General features: G+C 37.3%; 2 protein-coding genes across 2 annotated transcripts in view; both read left to right on the top strand.

The window, feature by feature from the left end:
* Positions 1–704: 704 nt before the first annotated feature.
* On the top strand, positions 705–11,341 carry RP1 (retinitis pigmentosa 1 (autosomal dominant)). Its single transcript, XM_010006883.1, has 6 exons — positions 705–1,113; positions 1,150–1,343; positions 2,713–2,884; positions 5,739–5,797; positions 5,873–7,586; positions 7,821–11,341. Exons 1-6 carry the CDS (start codon positions 705–707, stop codon positions 11,339–11,341), a joined length of 6,069 nt encoding a protein of 2,022 aa, XP_010005185.1.
* Positions 11,342–17,414: 6,073 nt separating this feature from the next.
* LOC104396969 (lipoxygenase homology domain-containing protein 1-like) overlaps positions 17,415–27,493 on the top strand; it is a 156,807-nt gene continuing 146,728 nt past the window's right edge. Inside the window, exons 1-3 of the mRNA XM_010006882.1 lie at positions 17,415–17,453; positions 19,505–19,591; positions 22,842–22,974. Of these exons, the coding sequence (XP_010005184.1) occupies positions 17,415–17,453; positions 19,505–19,591; positions 22,842–22,974 (259 nt within the window). The remainder of the gene's footprint in view (positions 17,454–19,504; positions 19,592–22,841; positions 22,975–27,493) is intronic.

The raw sequence follows: 27,493 nt of genomic DNA, 5'->3' as shown, positions 1-27,493 counted from the left end.
AAAGCCTTGTTTGATTGATATTTTTTTCTTCAGTATAAATACAAACACTGTAGTGGTTAAATGTATCATTAATTATAAAACATACAATAGAAAAGCAAATGCTCTGTCAATTTATGATGCAACTTAAATCTAAAAAATGTTTTGGGCCTTATTCTGATGTAGTTTACAGTGTAGTAACTCAGGAACATTTCCTCTACTCAAGGGGATTTGTCCTGGTATAAAAATAGTATATGAGATCAGAATTAATTGTATTGTCTTTCGATTTTGTTATGCTAGACTGAATATGGCTCATGCCTAAGCACAAATTGTGCCCCTTAATAGGGATCTGGCTAATGTCTTAAATATTATCATTAGCTTCATCCTCAAGAAAGAAAATAGCTAATTGTCATTCTGGACTGACAGTACCTTCTTCTAAGGGAAGGTCTCTTGTACCAAAATGATAAGACATGTGAAATTACATTGGAGAGCTTTGGGAATATTTGTGAGTAGAGCTATGCTAACTTAATCTGACAGTACTAGAGTCTTTGTGGAATTTAGAGATAACAGCTTGGATCCATTTAAATCCAATGACTTTTGGCACAACTTGCTGCTGTTGGTTTCTTATACATTCTCTTTCTGCACCTTTCAAAATGAAGATCGTGTTATTACTAAGTCATGAGAAAAGTTTTACATTCATCTCCTCTTTCTTCCAGATTTCTGTCAAAATGAGTGAAACACCTTCAACCAGTTACTCAGTGAATCAGCCAAACTCCTCTGGAAGTGAACAGAGTTTATCCACGCGCCATCTCAATGTTACTGAACCTGTTGTGGCAAAACGGATTTGTTTCTATAAAAGTGGAGATCCTCAGTTTAATGGGATCAAAATGGTCATTAACAATCGGTCTTACAAAACATTTGATGCCTTGTTGGATACTTTATCCAAGCGAGTCCCGTTACCTTTTGGAGTAAGGAATATCAGTACACCAAAAGGAAGACACAGCATCACCAATTTGGAGGATCTTGAAGATGGAAAATCTTATATTTGTTCCCACCAGAGGAGAATGAAGCCCATCAACCTGGAACAGGCAAGCAAAAAGCCACTGCCCTGGCAGATCAGTAGGCCTGTCAGTGCCCGTCGCCGAGCTGTGCAATTAGCAAGGGAGAATGAAGATGGATTTGGCCATCGAGAAAGAAGAATAACAACCCCCAAAAAGCTGCTTGTTTTCAAAAATGGTGATGTCAGACACAGACGCACCATGATTCTGGGAAAGAAAAATACACATACCTTTGAGGCCTTTCTGGATCATATGAGCGAGTTAATGCAATATCCAGTTGTGAAACTGTATACCACTGATGGCAGAAAGGTGAGAGCAAAGATGAGTACTGACAATATTACTGTGATTTCTTCTGGATTATTTTTAATTAAAAAAGTGATTTTAAAAATTACAAGCTTGGGACACTGGTCGGTCTAAGATGTGATGTGCTGAATTTCAGCTGTTTCCTTTCTATGCCTTTTCCTTCTCAGAAAGGCTACTAGCCTGGAGGAAACACTGCAATCTTGAGATCAGAGAGAAGCAAGTGAAGACATTTTATTTTAAGTCATCATGAAAAAGTGCTTTTCTTTTTCTTACTCAAGCCTCTATCAGGCATGCTCTTAATTCTGTATTTTTACATATTTACGCAGAAACTTTCTTTAGTCTTAGTGCTGCTTATATCTGACAATGCTTTAAAAATACGATAAGTAGTATATAATAGCCACACATATTTTATCATTAGACAAATGCAGAGTATGATTTGCCATTAATGACTTTGAACTATGAAACCTGAATGTCTGTTATAGTTTGCAAGCCGTGGACCAGGTTCGATACCTCTAAACCCAGATGATGCAACACTAATAATACTGATTTTGATCTCACATGCTGTTTTATGTAATTTTATCTCACTCACTGGTTTATCCATGTATTCTTTAATCACAGAAAATCACTTGTGGTTACACCTAATATGCATCTAGAAAGAAAATTCCATGCAGAGCTCCAAGAATTTAAGGGAAATCTCATGTTTCCCCTCCATTTGGGTGAAAATCTGCATTGGGTTGGGAAACTGTCCATATCACATATAAGGCAGTGAAGTGGAGTTTGTAAGCCTTATTTTGCAATACATTTTGGAATTGTAATTAAAAACTGTTAGACAAGGCTTTGAGCACCTTGACTAAATCAGACCTGCTTTGAGCAGACTTAGACTACATGACTTTCAGAGGTCTTTTCCAACATATATTCTGTGATTCTGTCCTCCTGTTGCTCTGTGGCAGTGCAGGTCAAGTACTGTTGGCATGTTCTGAATTTCCTCTTTCTTCTTCAAAGTCTTCATATGCATACCTACCTCCTACTACATATACTTATTTCATGGCTATGAGCAGTCATTGTGCAACGATGAAACAAAATTACATGTCCAAACACTTAAATTATAAGAACATTTTGATCTGGATTCAAGTGCTACTTGAAGTCTTTTTCTAATGTATTTATATAAGATATACCCTCACAGAGATAGGAATTGCCTTATAGGGATTGAAAAATTAATTCTGTGATGTGATACATATTTAATAGCCTGCTGCAAACTACTGTAGGGACTAAAAAATGAAGATATTAAAGCATGAAAGGAATAAATCTCTTACATTATTTTTTGTGGTTACTAAGGCAGAGATTTTAATATTACTTTGTTGTGTTTTTTTTCCAGGTTACTAATCTTCAGGCCCTGGTATTGTGCTCTGGAGCTGTAGTTGCAGCAGGGAGAGAGCCCTTTAAACCAAGCAATTATGATTCTCTTGTGTATTCGCAGCCTGCTAGGTTGCTTGGAATGGCAAATCGTGTGTACCCAAACACAAATACCAAGTCAGAAAGTGAAAATAGTAAGTTCTTTAAATTAATTAGTATTTTATTAATTGGTTTATCTCTCTCAGAGTAAGACACCAACCATGACAATCTTACTAGAACTAAGAATATTCAAAAAGGCCGATTGAAGCTGTTTATATCTGCTCTGACTCCTCTATAAGCACAAGAAAGTTTAAAATATTAATGTTCTTTTTAAAATCCAAGTTTCTGCTAAGTACTTAGCTACAATGCATATTTTCATTCAAACAAACAGATTTATTTTAAACACGGAACCAAATCTAGAAGTATATTTTATTTTAGTGCATTTGATTGTTATTGTTATTAATTTTGGGGTGTCTTAGTTAATAATGGCAGTGGTAAAAGAGAAACCACAGGCTACTTCAGGCTCTTAACTGACTGACTTCCTTGAGTAAAATCTTTGTGCTGTTTTCAGAACTTACCTTAGCAAGTGGAGGTTTATTTTGTCATTGTCATGGCTTTCATTTTTTCTCATGTCCCATGCTTCACATAAACAGGAAAAACGTTAACTGTCCATTCAGAAATTCATCACGTTTTTGAAGCTGCTTTTATCTAAACAGATTGTCATCCCTTTCTATATCCTCATGGCTGTAATATATGTTCTTTGATAAGTTCGGGAAAGCTACACAAATATGTCTTTCCCTTTGATTACTCATGGAGTTACGCCACTGACAACGTCAGTTAGAGTGGCAAGTGGCCAGTGGATGATCAAGAACATAAAGAGCTGCTGGAGAGGTGGCAGGCTAACTGAATAGCCTGAGGTTGAGTGGGACAAAGAGCTGCAGTATCAAAGCTTTAGGCAGCATTGGAACCTTCCACATTCTAGCATCCTGAAGGACAGAGTTGCTGTCTAGGGGAAAAGTTGTTTAACCCAGAGGTTCCTTGTATTCTTTGTATAGGTGCATGCTGTACTGGAGAGCCCAAGGGACACTGTAATTGTTTCTGGACTGAGACTTTCCACGCTCAGTGTGACTGTGTCATGGAGCACATTGTTTCATGAGACACTTGGCTTCCATTTACTGCAAGGAGTTTCTTTCACATCCCTCACAGTTTATTATGTCCTCACCAAACCATTTTAGTTTTAGTCTCTGCCTTCATGTTCTTTGATTTGCACAGCTTGAGAGCTGTTTGCAGAGCATAACTAATGGGTCAAGAGAGAATGTATAGGAACACTTTGAGAGTTAAAGTTCTGCAGAAAAAATCCTCCCAAAATTGTGCATTGAGCGAGAGATTGAGCCTTACCATGGTAGAAAATGTGAGTAGCTGGGAATCTGGTAAGCTCCTCCTCCTAATCTTTAGTTAACAGCAATTAGAGACAGAGAAAAAAACCCAAACAATGTCTTTTTGTCTTTAATCTGAGAAATTCAGAAGTATTCTGTGTAGGAGATATCATTGATGATGTGAGAAAATAAAAAATAAAATTTCAAGCACATTGTTCCGATTCAATTTCCCAAGACTGAGAAGGTGAGATTTTTACTTTGGGAAGCAGAAGGTCTGGTCTGCGTTAGAAGAGTTAGTACAAACTTTTGTTTCTGATTCAGTTCATGGTAAAACATATGCCTGGGAAACTTGCAAGGCACTCTGCCTGAAATTATAGATACGTATCTATAAGAGTAGTATGTTAACTGTGAAAATCTTGATATGTCACCATTTGTGACTCACTTAAGGAAAAAAAAGCACTAAAATTTAAGCAATGTAGAGAAGTTAATATTACATGTGTTAAAATACCTTTCTGCAAGTGAAACCTTTTGATTAAATGGTGGCTTCTATATATTTAGGTATCAGTAGCAGTTATTGACATCTGTGTGGGTGTGCACATACTGTTTCCTTCACACATGCAGAACTTCTTGGAAGACAGCAAAACTTTCAATTTTATCTCATGTTCTTTTATATCTCATCTCTTCAATGACAGCTGCTAGAGAGAGATGCAGTAGTTGTTTGGGTTTTTTTTGGTTTAAAAAGCCAAATTATTACAGAGTAAGCAAAATATACTTTGGGAGTATTTAATGTGTATGCAACCCATACTGGACCATACTCAAAACTCATTGAAGTGTGGAGGTATTCTCATTTGCTTTACTGAGTTTTGAGCCATCATCTACAGTACTGTAGCATAAAATGTGTCTCAGATATCATAATTTAAATGCAGATTATATAAAAAGTTCAAGTGCTTCAATGTTTACTTCTCTATAGAAGGTCAGTCCAGGGGATTGGATCTGAACCCTTTATTCATGTGTCAGTGGCACTACTCACAGTAATTACTCATATGCTGTGGAGTGTCAGATTAAGCCCAGGGAGATACATGTTCGCCTTGGCTGACATTTTAGAACTAACTGCAAGAGCTAATAGGAAATGATATATTTATGATCTCTAAGGCATGAAGAAGTTGGTAGCTTGAAGCCCAAACAAGCAAGGGCCTGCGAATCCCTTGAAAGGTTCAAGGCAATGTCAGCTCCCCACTAAGTATAAAATGAAAGCATTTAGTACTTTTCCTAGGCTTTGGAGTTTCAAACCAGGCTATGGTTCTGGCATTAGAAAGAAGTTACTGCAAAATAAAATTAAGTGGAAAAGCAGTAAAATATTTGATTATTTATAAAAGAAAATGTTATATTTCTCTCTCTAACAGCTTCTTAAAATGTTCAGTGAGTTTAGCCACGTTTTTCTCTTTGCTGTCTAATACTCTGGTAAAAGAAAGACACTTCATTATCTTCCTTTGTACTAATTTTTCTCCTTTCTTCTTTTCTCTTCCTTTGCTTACTGTCTGCTGTCTCACCATCTGGATCCTTACGCATTATATTTGTCTGCTCTGCATTCCACCTACTGAATGAATCTGGGTTCCTTCAATGTAATTTGTAGCGAGAGCTGAAATGGGCTCTAGCTCGAGATCTCAGATATTCTCAGTTTCTTCTGATAAAGTGTCCAGCAATGATAACAACTCGAATGATAACAACTCGAATTATAACAACTCAAATGATAATAGCTCGAATGAGAATAACTCAAATGATAACAACTCAGATTCTTCTTATGCTCCTGAGAGTCATAACAGTATAGGAGAAAATCAGTTAGTTACTGGTAAAGACTTATCTGTGGCTCAGTTTGAAGAGGACATTGAGAAATCTGTTCACCTTAATCAAGATGGCAGTATGACGGTGGAAATGAAAGTTCGATTCAAAATTAAAGAGGAAGAAACCATTAAATGGACAACAACTGTAAGCCGTGCTGGCCTTTCTGATGACAAAAATACCATTTTCAATTCTACAATGCATGAGGAAGACTGCTTATCCAATGTAAATTCATCAGAATGTACAAAACCAAACCGTGCTCCATTTTTGAAGAGCTACGATAAAGAAGAGGGAGACTCATTACAGCAATTCAGTGCAGAGGTGTCAGACAAAGAATCAGAGTCTGATTTAAAAACTGCTGGTTGTAATACCTGTAAGGACAACAGTTCTGCAGATCTAGATGTAAGCAATGTACCTGAGGATAATATCAAGCCTCGCTTCTATAGGCCTCCCACGCCTGGGCCAAGGCGTGTTAGACAAAAGAAAGCAGTAGTTGAAAGTGTCACTTTGGTATCTGAGAAAGAGGTTCAGGAGAAGAGAGTAGAACAATTTTCCTACAGTGAGGAAATACAGAATGGAGAAAATAAATCTGAGTATTGCATGGTAGCTCATTCAAGCAGAAAAAAATCAAGTGTCAGTAATTCAAAGTTTGGCGAGATGAGTGACAATGATTTATTAAAGCTTTCTTCAGAGAATATAAAGGAAGAAATGCTTTTTACAGTAAGCCACAAAAGTAATGATTTAATAGAAACCACAAATAGGAAGATGGTAGAAATGCCTGACAAAGACGAACTGGTACAGGACGTACTAGAGAAATCAGTTGCAGAACAAGATACACATAATAGTTTAGTATCAAGCTGCAAAGCTAACATTAGTGGTTGCATACCATCCTCAAAAATTTACCAAGCAGCTAGACCAGGTTCAGCAGACCACATCCATGAATCAAGTGATATTAAACAAATAAAAAGATCATTGAGTTCTTTTGTTAAATATTCAGAATTATGTCAGTCAAAAGAAACTATATACGAAGCTGCTGATTTATTACCTGTTTCTCAAGATTCAATGCATTCAGCCTGCCCTGAACCAGTAAATCCAACTGGCTTCTTTCCTAATGTTACTGAAAGTGAGAATCAGATCAGTGATAGGACTGAATCTGAGACAGCAACAAGTCTCATGGATGACAACCAATCTGCATCTTCCCTCACCAAAAAGAAGAAGAAGAAGAAGAAGAGAAAATCATCTAACTTTCTAGAGCAAGGCACATATGAAAATCAAGAAGATAAAGACATTTCAGGAATAATTAAAGGTGAAGGAACACATATCACAAGAAAAACTACACAGGATTCCACAACAGAGACCATGGATAATTGTTCTGAAATGCCTCAGAAAAAAGGAACAGAATTATTTGTAAAAAACAGCGATGGGTCTGTCAATTCAGACAAAAGCATATGTCCTGAAGATGAGTTCTCTCACCAGGATTCAGAGGAACAAAATGGATTATCATTTAATAAAAACAAAAAAAATAATGACAAAAAGTTGGCCAAGGTAAAACTGAAGTCAGGCAAAAAAAATGGTGTGGTTTCATCTGCAAAGAGTGAAGATGGTCGAGTGACAGCTGATTCAAACAATGAATCTGAACACAGTCAGGATACACTGAGTAGCAAGAAAGAAGGAATAAATCTCTCAACCAGTTCTTTTGAACAGACATCTAACTCGTCAGTGTTTTCAAAGCCATTGTCAGAAGTGCCAAAGAATCTTAACTTTGAAAAAGAAAAGGAAAAGAATGTTTTGGAAAAGTTATCATCAAAGAAAGAGAAAAAACAAAAAGGGATCAAGAAAAATCTAAGAAAAGGTGCAAATAAATTAAATATATCAGAGAGAACCATTACACTAGAGGCTCTAAAAAAGGAGGATTTTCAAGAGGAGGTTCTTGAAAACTATGTCCAAAGTTGGCTGAAAAACTTGTCACCAAATGCTGTCTTACCCCCTATAAATAAAAAAGAAGTGACTGTAGAGAGCAACAATGCCTCTCATTTTCCTAATGAAAATACTGATATTTCTATAGATAAAGAAACAAGATTTATCATAAATAAATTACATGTGACTGAAAAAAACCATCTGGTTGAGCATAATCCAACAAAAAAACCATTAAAGCCTATTTCTGAAATAGGAACTTTAGAAGAATCAGGTGAGAAACAAACTGACTCTTCAATTCATGCTGATGCAACGATACTAGAAGAAGCCAAGCATTCTCTAAAGTCAGAATTTCATCATGATGGTAAGCTACAGTTGTTTCATGAAACACAAGACAATGATAACAAGATGTCAGTCGATATTCAAGACAACAACCTATGTCAAAGGAAAAAATCTGAAGTTGCTGTTCAAGTTGATTGTGCAGTTGTCAATGAGAAAATGGAATTTGATGTTCAGAATAATTGCATGTCTAGCATGATGCTGCGTGAACTACAATCAAATTTGCTTGTTCTCCAGAAGGAGCATAGTGGATGTATAGGAAAAGCCTGCAGCCTTTCTGATCTTTCTCCTTCAGCTTTTGGTTCTTCCTCCAATGTCCTCCTAGCTTGGCTACTTGTACTGAATCTGAGAGAGAATTTGATTGAGACAATCAAAGATGATACAAAGAAAACAACCTGCAGCTGTTCTGAAATATTCACACAGTTACAATTTCTGAAACAAAATTCATTAATAGAAAAAGTCAATGAACTAAAGGCTGCCTTATCTCATTTTCAACAATTAACAGAAAATAACTGCTTACACTCTGGGGGGGAACTCGAAAAGCAGGACTCCACAGATTGCCATGAGGATGTGCCTGTATCTGAAATTCATAATGGTACACATCTGCATGCAAATGAAAACTCAATTGAGCCTTGTATTCCAAAGGACAATACAACTTCTGAAGAAGCTCTAAAATTGACTGGTGAATTAGAAAGTTCTTTAGATATACAGAAAGATCTTTGCAGAGAAAGAGAGACTTTAAACTTGAGTGCTCCCAAAACACGGCTTGATGGTCAGTATGCCAATGCTCATTCAAATACCTGTAACCCTGCTTCAGCTGTAGAGTCACCTGAAAGAAATGGAGATATGTCTGATAGCCTGTATGAAAAATCTCAAGATAAAAACATAGATACATCATTTGCTAATGAAGAGTCAGAAATTTCAGTAGAACCTAACTCAACAGTATATAGTGTAACTTCTAATGATAAAAACTATATTTTAGGTCATGATACTTCTGAGTTAGAAGGTGAAAAAGATATTTGTGTTACTACTAACAAAAATGAAGATGAGAATGTTGATCCAAAGCCAGTAGGTAATGACAAAACCCCAAATAATCAACTTGAACTATCTGTTGAATCCTCTGTAGAATACAATAATGAGGATTATTCCATACAGGCAGACAAGGAGGATGAAGAGACTGATGAGGAAATATCGGAGAGGTTATCTACAGCCTCTCCATTATCATTTTGCTATGAATCAAAACAAATTACAGAATGTGATATGAGTGAAGGAGAACAGAAATTGCAAGTAGAAGAGCTGGAGAACAGAATGCATTCAGATGCTTCTCGATTGAAAAAACGCTTAAAAACACCTGCTACTTCAGACTGGTCAGATTACAGACCAGATACTGAAGAAAGTGAACATAACTTTAGAGCATCCAGTGATTTGACCAATGAAAGTGAGGAGGAAGCAATACTTGAAAAACATTATAATACTGGCTATGTAAAGAGAACTATTGAACGACTTTATGGCAAGCAGGAAGCTTCATTTAAGCCTGAATTTCACAAAGGATTTCCTTATGTGTCAAAAGTATTTCCAAAAGATACTGAAGAATTCTACTCTGCAGTGGCGGAAAAAACAATTTCTTTTTCTCAAGAAAATAGGTCTTATTCTGCAGAGAAATTTTCACATTCTTCAATGCCATCACAAGAATTTCCAGTAAACATAGACAAAGACGACACTATATCAAGAAGAGAAAGTACTTCTTCGCCAACACCACAACCTACTCCTAACAGAGAGGAGACAAGTTATACTAACGACTATCCAGAGGATTCTCCAAAGCAACAATGTCAACCTATCACACAGTCTAACGAAGAGGAAGGAATATTGATAGATAAAGGTAAATGGCTTCTCAAAGAAAATCATTTAATAAGAAGATCACCACCTGAACAGATTGGAATGTATGGTAATTTGGATACAACATCAACAGACACAGTCCTTGATGCTAACGGTGATGATGTTCCATACTCGCACTTTGGCAATCTGAATCAGTACCCAGCCCTCCATGAAATCTCTTCTTCAGAACTTGAAGAGATGGTTAAACCCTCTGCAAATCATTGCAATTATTTCAGTGTACCTCATAATAGTGATTCAGACCCCTTTCAGGATGACTTAAGTACAAAAAGCACATCTAGCCGCAATGGTAAGATCACTTCCCTTCCTGCAGCAAACAAAGAAAAGATCAAGCCATCAGTCGTGGTGGGTTCTACTTCCACACAGGCTGATACCAATTTTCCATCCTTTACATCTGGAGAATTTCGATTGCCTGATAACAAGGTGCATCCATTGGAACAGCCTTTAAATGATGAACCCATACGGTCTCAGCCAGCTGGTAGTAGTAATGCTAACCAAAGTGCTCTTCGGGAAGAAGATTCTCTGGATAAACTCCATGCGATATGTGGCCAACATTGTCCAATACTGATGGTGATAGTAACACCAATTAATGAGGAACAGAGAGGATATGCCTACCAAAAGGCATCTGATATTGAGAACCAGCTGGGGCTATGTTTGTTGGCAAAAAAGAGTGAACATTTACAATGGTCACGCAAAGATTCAATAACGGACAGAAATAATCATGTGACTCTAAAGAATAACTGTATCAATAAGATTGCCAATAATATTTTCAATAGGTTTTATGCTAATAACACCTTAGATTTTATTAGTAACATTAGAATACTTGCATCTTCAACTCTGAAAGACACAAGCAGTTTAGGGAAGTTTCATGTTACAGAGGATATGAATGTAAAACCTGTGGAAGTCAGCACCTGTCAGAATAATGTACCCAAACACACACCCAATTATCTTGTGATAGGCACAAACAGTGAGCTACCCAATAGAAAGTCAAAAATATGCCAAAGTCTAAGAATAAGCCTAATTCATATTGTTGGAGAAAAAGTTTCTCCAATGTTGGCAGATCCAGCAGAAACCTGTCATTCTGAAACATTTCTGAAGTGTGACTCTTCTTTAAATAACATTGAACATGATGCCTCTGAAAATCTGAAAAATGAAAATGCCGTTCCTACAGAAGAAGCAGAAAAAGAAGAAGGAGGTTGCTTTTGTACAATGGAGAACGGAAACAGCAAAAATGAGAAAGGCTTGGAATAGAGATCTTAGAATTTCTATAACGTTAAACTAGTGAAAGCATCTTCAGAAAGATAAATCAAGCACAAAACAAAGTGCTAAATGCCACACCCAACAAAACTCCCAAGATGAATTCAGCCCAGACCTAGATAAATATAAACCACAATTGTATATCTTTGCTGAAATACAGATAATTACTTAGATTTTTTGGAAAACAACATGTGCATAAAAGCTGTTATTCTAGAACAGTGATTTCTTGGTTACAAAACAGGTTTTCGCTGAGATGAGGTATAACAATCATCTCATTTGCAGAGAAACAACTACTGCTTGTTAGAACAGAGAACTGAAAACTAAAATACTCACCCAAGTTCTAAGATAAGATTCCTACATTTTATGACATTTGAGAAAGGATTTGAGAATTGTCTTTCACTAGAAATGCTTTTTCAAAAATGAAATCAACTGACCTGTTTAATTTGAAATTAAAAGCAGGAAATTACATTCAAAATCTATAATACAATGAAAACTAGGAGACACAAGTTGTTAGTTTTTATATAGATTAAAATTATCAACTTGATATGTCAGTTTTTAAAGGGCAGCTTCAGAATATTTATGTGAGTAAAGAGATCTTCAGTCTGTGTATAAGATCATCCAGAACCCAAAAGAAGGTTGCCTCTTTTACCCAGAGAAAACTAGAAAAGGAGTGTATTTTGTTGCCTCTGGGATTCCACAGGAACTGAGAAGGAAGACTTTATGTCCATGGACTTCCTGACTACCCTTGCCATATTCCCTTCCAAGGCAGCACCGCTTACTCTTAAAATACCTGTACATTCAGTACAAGCTTTAGTTCTATCTTCTTCTTCAACCTCTGTACTTCAAAAGTAGTCTGTCTCTGTTTTGTGTAGGCTTTTTTGTAAATAGATTGTATCATGAGAATCCAAGGCATATGTAATATGATTCAGGATCTTTCCATATGTTATTAGAATGACTTTGGATACCTATTGATATAATTTTTTAAATATTATGTGTGCGTAGTAAGCACTTACATATGGTTTACAATTTTCATTAAATTATTTTAAATATGACATTGGACAATATTTAATGTATATTGTGATTAGGCAGATTATTTCAGGGTTTTTTGTTAGATTTTAATCCCTAACACTACAGAGTACCTTGCTTCAATGTTGGTGAAGTTAGAGGTATACCTGGAGAAGGAATCTGTTAGTTTTTAGTAAGAGAATAAGATTTTGGCCATCCTGTACTTTTGGAGGCTGTGCCTAGACCAACTGGCAAGGACATGCTGCAATAAGCCCTGGGTTGTGATCCTTCAGTTATCCAGACTGGGGACCTGATTAAAGGCTGACACAAATCCTTTTTGACCCAGAGGCTTTGATTGCCTCCCTGCGTGACAGAAGACACATAGAGGCAAAGTAGAAGTTGGATCTGGAGCAAAAGGGCTCTGCAGTAGAGGTAGGAAACCTACAAGCACTCTTCAATTATTTTTAGGAGGTCAGTGGCAGATATATTTCGCCATAAATAACTGATTTGTTTCTGTTGTTTGAAGCAGTGTATTCTGTGTAATAAACTAACGTTACAACCATAAAGCAACATATATTGTCTAATAAATTTCACACAAAATTGCTGTGTGTTATTTTCTATGCTGCCTTTTTTTTTCTGTTCTTTCCTCCATCTCCACATTTTTTGTGTCCTCCTTCACATGATTTAGGACTGCTCCAAGTGAAGAGTCTCAATAGTATTTTTTTCATCTTTTTACATGTCAATACAGAAATAAAAGCAATGTTTGGAAAATGAAGCTCAAAATTACTAGAATCCCAATAAATACCATATGGCATTCTGAGTATCAGGTTTCTATGCTGTAAATAATGTCTAAATGTTAGATGGGCAAATTAACAGCTCATGGTCTTGAAGTCTTTCTCCCAGATTTTGAACTGCACCTGAACTTTTTCAAATCAAAGTTCAAGAACCTTTAGTCAGATGCTTGTTACAGGGTTACTGAGCAAACTAAGCACTTAGAAGGTGAGATGTGAGGTACTGCCTGAGGTTACAATTAGCAGAGACCACAGCAAGTGGTGAAATGATTGTTACATTAGTTGAAAGTCTTGCTTCTGGTTTCAGAATGCTAACTGAAAAAGCAGTAACAAAATGGTTACCTGACAGCAAGAGAAAAGATTGACACTGAGATTTACTATAATGTCATAGGGTTTATATATTCATTAAAGGTTCAGGGGTGCTATAGAATATTAAGTGGCTGAGATATGCTGATAAAATAAAAGTTCTTTCATCAAGTAAGACTGGAGAAGGCCAAAGAGAGAACCTCACAATGCTGAGACTAGAGCAATGTCCTTACTGACAGAGGGAAAAGCACCATGATGAGTAACATGAGCTGCTTTATACAGGTGGCTGAATTCTGCAAATTAACTGCAAAAGGAGTAGAGGCTTTCTAAAGAGGTCAGGATAAAATACACTGGGAACTGACAAGTGTATGTGTAAAGAACAGGACAGAAAAAAATTCAGAAGGCATTCAAGGACATTATATAGATTATGCCATACTTCTAGAAGAAATTCAGGTTTTCTTCTAGCCATTATGAAAAAACAAACAGCCAATAAAACATATAGATTACAGTCCCAGGAAGTTTCAGTTTATTTAGCTTAGCACCCTGCTATAAAGAAACCACACAGTTAGGTAGGGAGTTCCATTTAATAAATCTCTTTTTAAAACTTGCTATGTGTAGTTAACATGGCTTCCACTGGGGGATTGTTCTAGAGCTTGAGTCCTTCTTCTCATGTCTGTCTTAACTGTTTCCTAATGTCATTCCTAAGCCTAGTCATAGTTAGCTTATATACATATGTCCCAAAGCCATCACTGTCATTTGTGTAGATATGTCTTTTTTCTCCTTGGTATCTATCAACAAAATCAGACATTCTCACCTACACAAACACTTTCTCCATTTCCTTTAAGCATTATGATTGTCTTTCTCAGGACCTTTTCTAGTTTCAAGAAGTATTTTTTTGAATAGGGTTTCCAGAACTTTATGCAGTATTTAAAAGACTGTCTCTGAACTCTGAGACACTGACAATAAAATTTCTCAACTTAGAAATCTCTCTCCTGGTGCATCTTACGGTCACATAATTGTAATTTTTTTGTCTACTAATATTCTGTTTCTGCTTAGCTGTTTATATCTGGAGATAACTGTCCATTAATTTAAAATTTGTTGAAAAATATTACCTAGTATTGCTTTGGTGTAAGGTACATAGACTTTAGTAACTCAGAGCACTCTTCATCCCTTTCTGATTTTTCTTTTTATATTTTCCATTCCATAGTCCATTCTTGTCAACAATGCTGACATTTCCCAATGACTGTATGTCACCATTTTTATTTAAAAAAAAAGAAAAAAGAGGCAGTTTTCACTTCATTGTAAAGACATGCTTAGTTTGTGTCCTCAAATTCAGTACACAGTCTTTCCTTGCTTACTCTCTTTATATCTGTGTGGTTAAATAACGTTTTCACTAGTTTGTTTTATTTTCCTGTGTTATACCTAATTTTTCAGTTAAATTGACTTTGTTAACCTCTTCCCTTAGTTTTTTTATAAATTTGTTATTTTAAAATCAAAGGCATTCTGGACTAATTTTACTGTGAACCAACATAAATACTGAGGGAATTAAAAAAAATTTAAAAATTTACAAAAATCTAACTCAATAGCAGTCAGGACTAGCATTCGTTATAAGTACAGTATTTCCTGGCCTTGTGTTTTGGTTTGTTGTTTGTTTTTTTTCCCTTTTTTTCTTTCTGCAGTATCTCACAACTAAATTTTCAAACAGGTGCCTTTGCCTGTGCAAGACAGGTTTATATAAAAAACAGTTACACAGCACATTGGCCACAGAGAGGTAAAAATTGCCTCAATATGAATAACCCAATGGTTGTAGCAATACACAAACAAGACATAGATTCTACCAGGTCTCAATATGTTAGACTTCAGACTGTACCTTTGCTGTACCTTGTTTTCTGCCTTTTACTACAAGCAGTATTAATTATTCAAACACTACTGCTAAGTGGTGTAGGAGGACATATATTCTCAACACATTTGTTTCCTAGATACAAAGATACTGACACTCACTGCACTTAGGTTGGCCTAATTATCAGTTTCTTAAATACATTTTCTTTTTGAACATGGTTAAAAATAAGCAAGTAAAATTAATCTTAGCTTATCTTTTTTTCCAGAATGCTACAGAAAACTAAATGTAAATCACTCGAATAATTGGTTTTGCTATTCCTCAAATAATATTCTGCTGCAACATTATTCTGTATATCATCATCAACATCCACTGACTCCTTTAAGAAAATGCCCATGGCTAGCACTGAAAGTACTGAGTGACACACAAAATAAAAGTGGTTTTGCTGAATCTCACAACAAAACTTCAGGAAAGCTTATTGCCTGTTGTGTAAGACACACATATCTATTTTAAGTAACTCAAATAGTCAATAAACACAAAATTAATCATATCATGATGAGCTTACTCATAATCACTATATTATCTTAGTGGTTTAGCCAGAGCAGACAGGATCAAAGATAAAAAGATGCAGAGAAAAGTCAGTAGTGCAGGTAAAATGTGCAGCATAGTGAGTCATGAGATTATAGGGGGCTTCTGTAGGCAGTAAGGCCCTTTATTACTGCAGATATATCGTAAAGGAAGTTCTCTTTTAAGAAACAATTACATTAATAAGTGGTGTAAAATGATCTTATAAGGCCTGGGAGGTGCTTAAATGCATGCCATTTGAGATGGGTATCAGCTAATCAGAAACATTGGGACTGAGGGTGTTTTCTTAATATTCCTTTCTGTTATCAGCCATCCCACAGTGACACCATTTCCTTTAATTCCATGTCATTGATACTCAACTTCCACTAAAGTAAAGCCTAAATCCAAATACTTGGTCTTGATAATTATGAAATTCAGCCATGGAAAGAATATTGGTTTCTCAGAGTATAATGCTAACACTGGAATACAAGAATATGTTGATAATCCTCCAGTGGATTCCAAACAAGCTGTTACATCTGTGAAGCCCACCACACCTTTCCAGAGTTACAAATCCTTTCTTAAAAACTTTTATTTCAACAGAGCTAATTAGCTTTAGAGGCCCTAACAATGAGTTCCTAATTCGAGAGCTACCTTGTTGAAACTCACTGTTGTTACTCAGCACCACACTGGGCAGAGCTGATATACCCTAAGTAAACACAAAACCATTCAAAACAATTTAAACAATTTAATAGTGAATTTCAGAATTGTGTTTGAAAAGTGAATTAAGTTCATGCAAATTTGACTTGGCCATATGGCATTTGCAGAGAAAAAGATATGAATGGCATCCTGACGTTGCTTGATTTTTGCATGCCCAACACATCAAACTCAATATTTTCTAGCTGTAATTTTGTGAAATATGTATTTCTGTGTTCATCGACATATTACTTAGAATTTTGATTACCAAAATGCATTTTGCTTAAAAGTCTTGAGTTTAAGTAATTCAGTGAGTCTCTTTATCTTTTGATAGCTAGGAAATGGAAGGTGACAGTCCTCACCAGTGACATGCCAGCTGCAGGAACAAGCTCAAAGGTTTATATTACATTTTATGGGCATCACGGCAGTTCAGAGCCTATTTTTCTTGATGGAGAGGAGGGCAAATTATTTCAGAGAGGCAATGAAGACATTTTCACAGTAAGTAATACATATTCATTGTGTTACCCTCTTGCATCCTGCTAGATTGTATGACATTTCAAAATCTATGTGATTAAAAGACAGTTTTTTGTGTGGTACACAAGTACAGAAATAAGTGACAGGACTTAAATGTAGAACTAGATCTAGTTTCCTTTCCCACTCACCTATCCAAAGCTGATTGGATCCAACATATTTCTTGTTTCTTTAAGAAGAACTACTGGTTAATTTATATAATGCCCAAGAAAATGCCAAGAAATATAGGACAAGAGATAACTGTTTAGTTTTAACATTTGAAAGGGGCATACATTGTTAAAAAGGAAAGGAGGAAGTGAAGTTTTAGTGTGTGGAGAGGATCCAGAGAAGGGCCACAAGGATGATCAAAGGACTGGAAGACCTGCCATATGAAGAGAAGGTGAGAAAACAGGGTTTCTTCAGCCTTGAGAAGAGAAGGCTTCAGAGAGACCTTATTACTATGTTCCAGTACTTAAAGGGTGACTACCAAGAAGATGGACACTCCCTATTTACAAGGAGTCACATGGAAAAGACCAGGGGTAATGGGCACAAGTTGCTCCTGGGGAAATTCTGATTGGACATTAGAGGTAAATTTTTCACCACAAGGACAATCAAACATTGGAGTACTCTCCCAAGGGAAGTGGTAGATTCCCTCACATTAGGCAGTTTTAAGTCTCAGCTTGACAGGATGTTGAGCCATCTCACATAAACTACAGTAGTACCTAGAACGGTTGGACCAGATGACCCTTGAGGTCTCTTCCAACCTGGCATTCTGTGATTCTATGATTTCTAACTTTGTTAAATACCTGCTGCTTTATTTAAATAATGGCAGTTTTTATACCTTTAATTGAGTCTGTCTATCCGGAGCTCTTTCTGCTCCCAGTTACACAAGAACATTTCTCCCCCATCAGTCACAGGCATGGTGATTTAAGTGAGCCAGAACAGGTCTCTTGTCAAAAGCTGGATAGCTTGAGTGTGTATGTAGGATTGTCACTGGGTGTCCCTAGCAGGTGCCAGCTATAGGACCATATCACAAACAGGTGCTTCCATTGTTAGTACCCAGCATAGCACGTCCTCTTCTGAGAAAAGATATTTAATGGCAGCATTGATGAAGTGCTCACTTTTTTCACAATAGCCTTGGTGCTGCTTAGCATGTGGGAAATGTAGTTCTTAGCCCTTTTCAGCCTGATGGAATTTCTCCAAGGAATCCAGCACCTCTGATAGTATGCCATTCTCCATATGTTATATATAAATGTGTACATATATATATATATATATATATAAAACAAGATACAAGATTGAAAAGAGTAGATAAAATAAGTAACCAGGTACCTGACAAGTAAAAATACCCTCTTCACAATAGGTGTTGTTTGCTCTGTTTCCTGCTCCCATTACTGCAATTAATTTCACCTCCAATGACTAGCAAATGCAAAATATGGAGGCAGCTGCTACTTTGGGTCCCAGTAATGAGAATCCATAGCACTGCATACAATTGAGGAATGTCTACTCTGAAATGCAGAGAAAGAGTAAAACCTCTCTGCTTGTGCTCTATGCTAGAACTCAGTTGACTCTGGTCTGTCCTCGCTGCTCTGTGTCTTTATTGTTCGTAACACTGAGTGCAGGGAAGTTCATGAAATAGAGAACTCAGGTCACACCTATGTCTACACTGCAAATGAAAACACAAAAATTAGTTCTACGGAAAACCACAGAAGGGCAGAAAATCCAGCCTACGTAATAATAAGAAATGATAGAACAAGAAGGGAAGACACTCATAGTGTGTTTCCAGTTCCTTGAAGACAAATTTTCTATTTCTACACTTGAATTCATAACTAGTTGTTTGAATAACCTTCACACAAAGCTATTCTCTCAGCACCTTGTTATCTATACTGGACACACTCATCCAGCCTGCCTGAGAGCTAATCTTTCAAATGCAGGTTTCTAAGTTGGTTTATTTGAAATGATTTGTAAAAAACAAGAAACACCAAAGCTGAACACAATCTTTTCTAAAATTATAAAGGAGATCCTCCTGGAGAAGTAGGGAGGAACTCAGAGGTATGTGGGAAGTGCTTGAGAGGCAGAAATAATTTTGTAGTAGGTATAGATGCTAAACTGAAACAAATTTCAGAGTAAAGATACTTTTGCTTTTTAGTGATATGTACACTTTGTATTCATCTCTCACTGACGCAAATATTCGGTGGGGAACAAAGCAGCTACAGCAGCATCCTGGAGCCAGATAAACGAGGTTGGCAGGCCAACAGTTTTTTTGAGGGTTGTCCTTTAAAGGAGACAAGCTTCTAATGAGTCAAATATTTCGAAAACACTTGTTTAAGTAACAGCATACTTAATTCCTGTAAACAAAAACTTCACTTGACAGTTATATGAATTTCTGTTACATGTCTTTTTCTTTTGAACAGATGTTCTGTGTTCCATCAGTTGTGGTTGTTTTTACAGGTTAATACTAGAAACGTGGGACATCTCTACAAAATCCGCGTAGGACATACAAATACAGGAATGTCTCCTGCCTGGCACTGCGAAGAGGTAACAGCAGTGAGAAAGAATTGACGTCACAATAACAGTGGAGTCAAAATATGAGTCAGAAAAGAATCCCTGGGATAAGTATATTAGCCTTATCAAATGCTTGCAGCTTCATGTAGGAGATTATCTATGACAGAGTGTTTTTGTGTGGAATTAAAGGCAGCTTACAATGATCTTGGCTGTCTGCAGTTTAGTGGGAGCTGTACTATGTTTCTTCAAAAACGTGTGGCTGGGCAGCAAGAAGGAATGGCTACTGTAGTCTGAGTGTTCTGCAGTCTTTGTATGTTACGGAGTCTATGGAGTTTGCTGAAACTCAGTTATGAACTCAGTCTAGCCAAGTCCTCCTCAAATCTGTGGCTGGTGTTGAGCTGTTAGCACAGCTGCAGAGCTACCTTGCAAATGTTTCTAGTTCTGTACCTCTGAAGAGAAAAAAGCAATAACAGGTTCTTTTCCCACTTTATTTAAAAAAAATATCTTGATGCAAGTAAAGCACAGATAATAAAACAAAGAAAATCAGGTAGGTTGTTTTTTTTTCAAGGTCTAGTCATGAAGCATAGTATACAGGTCTCTGGACTGGGAATGAAAGGACCTGGCTTTTATCCTTAATATCGGTGATGTATTTTGTGTGCCAATGAAATGCTCTGCATGCCTGAAACAATTTCCTCTTTGTGCTAGAGTTTCTTATTCTACAGTTAAGTGACTGCAGTTTATGAAGGGCTATAGCAGCTGCTGGTAAACTTGTTAAAATCACTCTTCAGGGTAAATCTAGATCTATCTAATACAAAACGCCCTCTGAAGCTAAATGTTCACTGATTAATTTTCAAGCTCCTTAGGTATTGATGCTTTAACTAGTTGTTTTCATCTCGGACTGAGACTCAAAAAGAAGATTAAGGTCTGGACAGTGTTAACTGAATTTTAGGCAAGATTCTGTGAGTTCATATCTCTAGCCAATGCATGTCCACATTGAAATAATTTATCACTGATAGTATCACTCTGTCTAAGACATTTCATGCTAGAATTATAGATACTGTATTTCTTTCAATTCATCTGAGGATTGCCTGGTTACAAAGCCTAGGTGTTTGTTTTCCAGCTGTGCTGGGTTTTGGGGGAATGCTGAGGTCAGAATATAAGTTAACATACTTTTTTCTCTTGTTTTTGCTGATTTTCTTCTCATGAGTCATGGACTAGATGATCTTTTGAGGTTCCTTCCAACCCCTAGGATTCTGTGTGTGTGTAAGCAGTGAAAGGGTAGAAAATACTTCATAGCTTTGTCCTGCCTGTGACACAGAATGACAGATTGTCAGCTATTTCTGAAGTGTATCTGAGTTGAGAAGCTAGAAGAGAACAGTGGGTTTTCTCTTAGAGAAAAGATTAATTTGTATGCCTAATTTTGGTATTAGAATCTTGGTTATCATAACATCTGATTTACAAATGGAGGTTTGTGGATTTGTTGAACACCATCCTCGGAATAGTGGCTGCACTGCCTGGTTTGAATTTAAATTAGGATAATAGAACTATAGAATCGTTTTGATTGGCAAATACCTTTAGATCACCAAGTGCAAATGTTAACCTAGCCAAGTCCACCACTAAAGCCTGTCTCTAAGCACCATGTCTACACATCTTTTAAATACCTCCAGAGATGATGATTCCAACACTTCCCAGGACAACCTGGTTGATTGCCTGACATCCCTTTCAGTGATGAATTTTTTCCTAATATTCAATCTAAACCTTTCCTGGGACAACTTGAGGCCATTTTCTTTTGTTCTATCATTTGTTACTAGGGAGAAGAGACCAACCCCCACCTCACTACAGCCTCCTTGTTGTAGTTGTAACAATAAAGTCTCCCCTCAGCCTCCTTTTATCCAGACTAATTGAGAGACTGAAGAAGTCTGACCAAAAAACCCCACAAAAAACAAAGAAAAAATGAGAAGCTGTTGTCCTCTTTCTCACTTCTATTTCATTATTAATTAAAATAAAAAGTCAAATTTTAAAAGAAGGATTTAATACTTCAGTGTGTTCTGTTGGTTCCTGGCTTATGAAATTCAATTTTCTTCTTACCAAATCTCAGTCAATCACGCACAGTGTTTTAGGGACTGATTCATCAGCCAGGGTTAGGTCATTCGCTCTTTGCAAATTTGGGCTGAGAATGTGCATTTACAGTTCAGAAACCAGCTGTATCCTGGGCAGCATCAAAAGCAGTGTGGCCTGCAGGTCAAGGGAGGTGTTTTGCCCCCTCTACTCTGCTCTCATGAGACCCCACCTGGAGTACTTGGTCCAGTTCTGGGTCCCTCAACACAGGAAGGACCTGGAGCTGTTGAAGCAAGTCCAGAGGAAGGCCATGAAGATGGTAAGAGGGCTGGAACACCTCTCCTATGAAGACCAGCTGAGTGAGTTGGGGCTATTCAGCCTGAAGAAGAGAAGGCTCCAGGGAGACCTTATAGTAGCCTTCCAGAACCTGAAAGAGCCTTCAGGAAAGCTGGGGAGGGGCTTTTTACAAAGGCTTGTAGTGATAGGACAAGAGGTAATGTCTTTAAACTGGAAGAGTTCAGGACATCGGAGAGAAATTCTTCACTGTGAAACTGGTGAGACACTAGAACAGGTTCCCCAGGGAATTGGTGGATGACCCCTCCCTGGAAGTGTTCAAGGCCAGGCTCTCAGCAGCCTGGTCTGGTGGGAGGTGTCCTGCCCATGCAGTGGGTTTGGAACTAGATGATCTTTAAGGTCCCTTCCAACCCAAACCATTCTATGATCCTATAATTCTACGCTTTTAAGTTGGTCATGAAAGAAAATTGTGTGTGGCAGACTGGTGCTGGGGCTAGCACTTTCACAGGTTATTTTTGTCACAAGTAGTGTTCAAGAATCAAAACCTGTTCCTTTAATTCCTGTTCTGATAAGGAAATAAATTAAGGGAAAAGATCCATAAGAATTACGAAGCTTCCCATTAAGAATGTCTATTTGGTAAGCCATGCCACCTAGTGCCAGCCCACATGGCACCTGGAACAACCTGGCTATATTTAGTGGGATTGTGCCTGAGCTGATAAAATCTGGTTTTTGGCTGCACTTGAGTTTTTCTGCCCTGCACTTTCTAATTTGATTGAGTGAAAATTGAGATTCGAGGCAGCTGTATCCAAGGAGTAGACATGACCCAAACCCATAGTTTTGTGATTGTGCCAACAGCATCCCACACATTTTGTGTTCTGTTCTATCTGGACTGAGATCAGCAACTAAAATTGCAATTATTGGTGCTGTTTAGGTGCAGTTGCTGGACCTTTTCTCAGGGGAGCAGTTTGATTTCCCTGCACATCGATGGCTGACCTGGGACCAGGCTGGTGGGGAAATATCTATGGAGCTTCCTGTTATAAAGCAGGGTCAGCCTATTCTTCCAGGTAAGCACAGTAACACATTACCTATGTCAAGGCACAAATGCCAGTAGAGGTGAGTTTGTCTTTTTTCATCAGGTTCTCTCTTTTTTTTTGGCTGCTACAACACTTTTTCTCTGTTGTTTTCCTATGGTTACTGGGCATACTGCACTAAAAGGTTAGGAATCACTGGAAAGGAGATGGGAGAGTTTGGAATGCTTTGAATTTCACAGGTTCTTCAAAAAGACTTCTTCTTTGGTAAGATTTTCAGCATTTGTGTTTGCTTTAAAATAGAAGCAATAGTAAAGACACATCACATAAGTGTAACTACCATGAAACCAACATACATGAGTCAGATGACAACTTTATTTTCAATAACTGATTTATATTTCCAGTATGACTATAGTAGCTGCTGTTTTAGGTTTTTTTCTTGTAAATGTCTGAGGCAGGCTTCCAGAATACTTATAATTTCTGGATGTGTCACAAAACTTCAGCAATATCTTGGAAGGCTGGAAGCGTTAAAAGCTCCATTACTCACATAAAGTGTGTATTGTAATCCTAAAGGTGAATCATGCCAAAGAATACAAAAATTATTGGGTGTTGCTGCTGTTATACTGTTTTAATGTCCTGCTCTACCATGCTAGCCCCTGTCACCCGTGCTGGATGTTGTTGCTATATGGGATCTCTGCTTCGGCAATGGAAAAGGAATTGAAAGTCTGTGCTTGCTCTTCCCTTCTCTCCAAATTGTTTTCTGGCTAAGGAAAGTACAAAGGCATAGCAAGATCAGTGTATCCTAGGAGAAATGTGGGCGAGGGAGCAAGAATACTGGGGCAGATTCCCACCATGTAGGGTGTGATGGTACAATGGGAAAAGTTGTAACACCACACCTGTGCTGGAGCTTTCACTAGAGTAAGATCCACCTGGGACAGATTTCCTTCTCTCCCTTCTCCCCAAAATCATATCAACATCAGAGGACAAGATTAATGGGATGACAGAAACTTCAATTCAAAAGTCTCTAAAAGCTACAGAACCCCCTTTTCAGAATGTTTAATACTACAGCAATGCTTGGTGACATGCTTATGGTTCGTTTTGTTGACCTTGTAAAACTGAAATGGCAACAGGCATTTAAATGGTAACAGCTGTTGTGGGTGCAGGCTAGAAGAAGGGGATATAAATTAAGCTGAGGGACAGAAGTCTAGAAAGTGTCCCATGGATGTGGGGGAGCTTATCATGGGACAGTCACTCTTGTAATAAAAAGCTAGGTGGCCTGGAGCTGGATTTATGCCTATGTGTGATGACTAAGTACTGAGATTAAGAGCCTGAAGCTGAGAGCAGAAAAACAGGTTTGTGCCCCATTAATATGGATTTAAGAGAAAAAGAATAGCAGGAGAGATTTCCTCCAGTGATGCAGTGAGCAGCTGTAAATGGCTCATAGAATGGTGTAAAGAGAAGCTGGCCAGCACTAACCACAATGATATTTGATCCTGAGTAGTTATGATCTTCATACCCTTGAGGACATGAAAAGCCTTAGAGGCAGTCAGCCTGCTCCCTCATAGCTTTGGTCTCTCTGGTCAGAGACAGACCAGATACCACCACCCCTCCTCCCCTTTAGATAAGTGTTACTTAATGATTTTTAACATGTTACATTGAATATGCCCCAATCTCCTACTTGCACTATCTGTTCTTCCGCAAATGTTTTCTTGCTTAATGTTCTAGGACACCAACCTTACCCACCTTCTTATTTTCAGGTTCTTTCTGAGTAGGCTGTTTCTGAGATAAAGATACAATTAAGGTTTTTATTATCAAGTGATCTTGGTGTATCGTATAGTACAACAGCAAACTTACATTGTCCCCTCAATCTGCATTTTGTAGTTAACAATTTCTCTCTCACACAAGAGAGGAAGAAAAGAACTTCTGCCAGTCTCAGTGTGAGAGAGATCATGCTGAAGGCTTTGGAGAAGGCAGTTTCATCTCCAACTTAGTAATTGACAGCCAGGCTCTGGGTCTTTTTGCCAGCAGTATGTTTCTACATGAGGCAGTGAAGAGAGAACATAGTTTTTAACTTTAGAGAATGTAGTTTGATAACAGAATAGTGAAGAGGTCTGGATTCAATCTGCAAGAGAGATGATGAGAGGCACTTTAAAACCAAATTCTGAATAAAAAGAGGTTGAAACACTTTCTAATTTAACAGCCTTTTTTTTATTCAAAGGAATAATGTCTGAATTAAACTCTTAAGAAGTGTTACATAGAGACTGTGGGTTTAATGCTGGGAGACTGAGAACCATTCATTTGACTTTTTATCCACAACCATCCTACTTTTTTCTCCTGCTCATGTTTTATGATGCAATCTTTAATTATATGATGATGAAATACTTGCTGGGGATAAATCAGAGTTACACATTGTTTGGTGACTGGTGGACTTGTGCTTTTCTTCTTGTAAAACCTGGAAAGGAGATTGGTAATGAAGGAGAATTGTAGGAATAGAGAGGATTTTTGTGGTCTTAGACATAGGATTGTTGGTCTGGCAAAATGAATTCTCTGCATCTGCCATGAACTATTTATGGGGTACCTGTTTGTGTGGGTATCGTAAAGAAACATTTGGGGAAGTAAATAGACCAGGTGGTGACATGGTAAATGATGTGGGTAAAATACAGTATTAATTAACAGTTCTTAAATGAAAACTATTTTGAGAATTATAAACAGGTGTACTCTGGGAAAAAAAAATAGTATGTGACTGTGCTGCCAACTGAAGACTGTCAAAAGCTTCTGTTCCTTAAATGTGATATGCTTTTGTCTGAAAATAATATCTGATCTGAAAAAAAGATACTCATCTTACCTCCTTTTTTTGTCTCTCATCATTCATAAGCATAAGGGAAAGAAATAAATTGTAAATAATCTCAATCCTTACACTTCCTAATTTCAGAATGACATGTTTACAAATGTGATGCTCTACACTTATAGAGAAAAATAGATGTAAAAAATACAGCTTCTTCTCTTAAGATTTGTTGTGCACACTTTCCCATGGAATATCTGAAGGAAAGAGTCATTCATAGACTATCTCAAATCGGAAGGGACTCAAAAGGATCACCAAGGCCAACTCTCTGCTCCTTTCAGGATTACCTAAAATGAAAACATATGACTAAGAGCACTGTCCAGATGGTTCTTGAACTCTCACAGGCTTGGTGCTGTGGCCACTTCTTTGGGAGCCTATTCCAGTGACTGCGAACCTTCTCAGTGCAGAACATTTTCCTAATGTCCAACTTAAACTTTCTGTGGTGCAGCTTCATTCCATAAAGAGAATCACAACTTCCTAAGATAAAAGCTCTAGGAATTATAAATACTCACAAATACTTATTATAAAGCTGGGATGATCCTTAGACTTATGAGAGGTAGCGAAGTGTAAAAAACTTTGAAAATTACTTGAATTTTTAAGTTAACTATTTTAATCCTCTATGCCTGATTTATTTATAGAATGTTTCTATGGTACCATGTTTCTATGGTACAATACTTCAGTGGAGTTTAGAGGTACTCAGTCATCATCTGTCAGAAGTAACAAGCAATAGGACAAGAATAAATGGCCTCAAGTTGTACCAGGGGAGGTTTAGGCTAGGTATTTGAAAAAATTTCTTCACAGAACGGGTTGTCAAGCACTGGACCAGGCTGCCTAGGGAAGTAGTGGAGTCACCATCCCTGGATGTGTTTAAAAGTTGTGTAGATGGGGGGACATGGTTTAACAGTGGACTTGGTAGACTTATGTTAATGGTTGGTAGAATTAGGTTATGGTTAGACTCGATGGTCTTAAAGGCCTTTTCCAACCAGAATTATTCTATGATTCTATGATCTCAAAATGAGGAGATTTGATGCCAGAAGCAAACTAGTACTAGAGTTCTTTGTGGGCACGTTAAAAGAGCATGTGCAGAGAGCTTACAGTTTTAGCTAGATTGTTACCATTATCCAAACCAAATTCTTCAGGTATCGCTTGTATGATAACCTGCACACAAATGCCATGTAAACAAATACGAGATAATAATAAAAAAAAGCATCAAGGGGAAACTGGTAAACACTTGAATGGCCACTTACCACAATTGAAGATATGGACTAATCATTAATACATTTTCACTAGTTATTTTAAGAAGGTGTTTGTCCATGAGAAGAGTGAGACATAGGAGCAACCTCCTTCAGAGGACTGCAGTCAAGCTTCACAGCATAGTTGAAAAAGAAACTGATAACTAACTGTTGTCAATGTTATGCTGATGTTGTTCTGTACCCAAAGGTCCAGAAAGTCTGTTCTCGCAAGAGAGAGAATCACAAGGACACCTATATATGGATGAAGAACTCGTGTGCCAGAAAATGATGTTTTATCTCCCACTTTCATTGTCTATGTACCTTACTTGGTCTAACAAAACATTGCTACTGTATGTTGGTGTAAACTTTGCCTTCCCGATGTTTCTCCTGAAGATTAAAATTGCATGTTTTTATCTTATTTTTGAATGTTATGTTATATCTGCACTTTAATGACAACAGTTTTCTATTAATGCATATTTTT

Source organism: Chaetura pelagica, unplaced genomic scaffold, assembly GCF_000747805.2.
Source record: "Chaetura pelagica isolate M959 unplaced genomic scaffold, ChaPel_1.0 scaffold109, whole genome shotgun sequence".
NCBI classification, from domain to species: domain Eukaryota; kingdom Metazoa; phylum Chordata; class Aves; order Apodiformes; family Apodidae; genus Chaetura; species Chaetura pelagica.
The sequence above is the reverse complement of the archived record's forward strand: the minus strand, read 5'-3'. Positions and strand labels throughout refer to the sequence as shown.

Excerpts from the sequence above, each read along its gene's own strand:
- RP1 (XM_010006883.1), top strand. The coding sequence starts at position 705 with ATGAGTGAAACACCTTCAACCAGTTACTCAGTGAATCAGCCAAACTCC. Across the intron at positions 1,114-1,149 it reads CAGTAGGCCTGTCAGTGCCC|ATGGATTTGGCCATCGAGAA; the intron begins GTCGCCGAGCTG and ends GGGAGAATGAAG. Across the intron at positions 1,344-2,712 it reads ATACCACTGATGGCAGAAAG|GTTACTAATCTTCAGGCCCT; the intron begins GTGAGAGCAAAG and ends TTTTTTTTCCAG.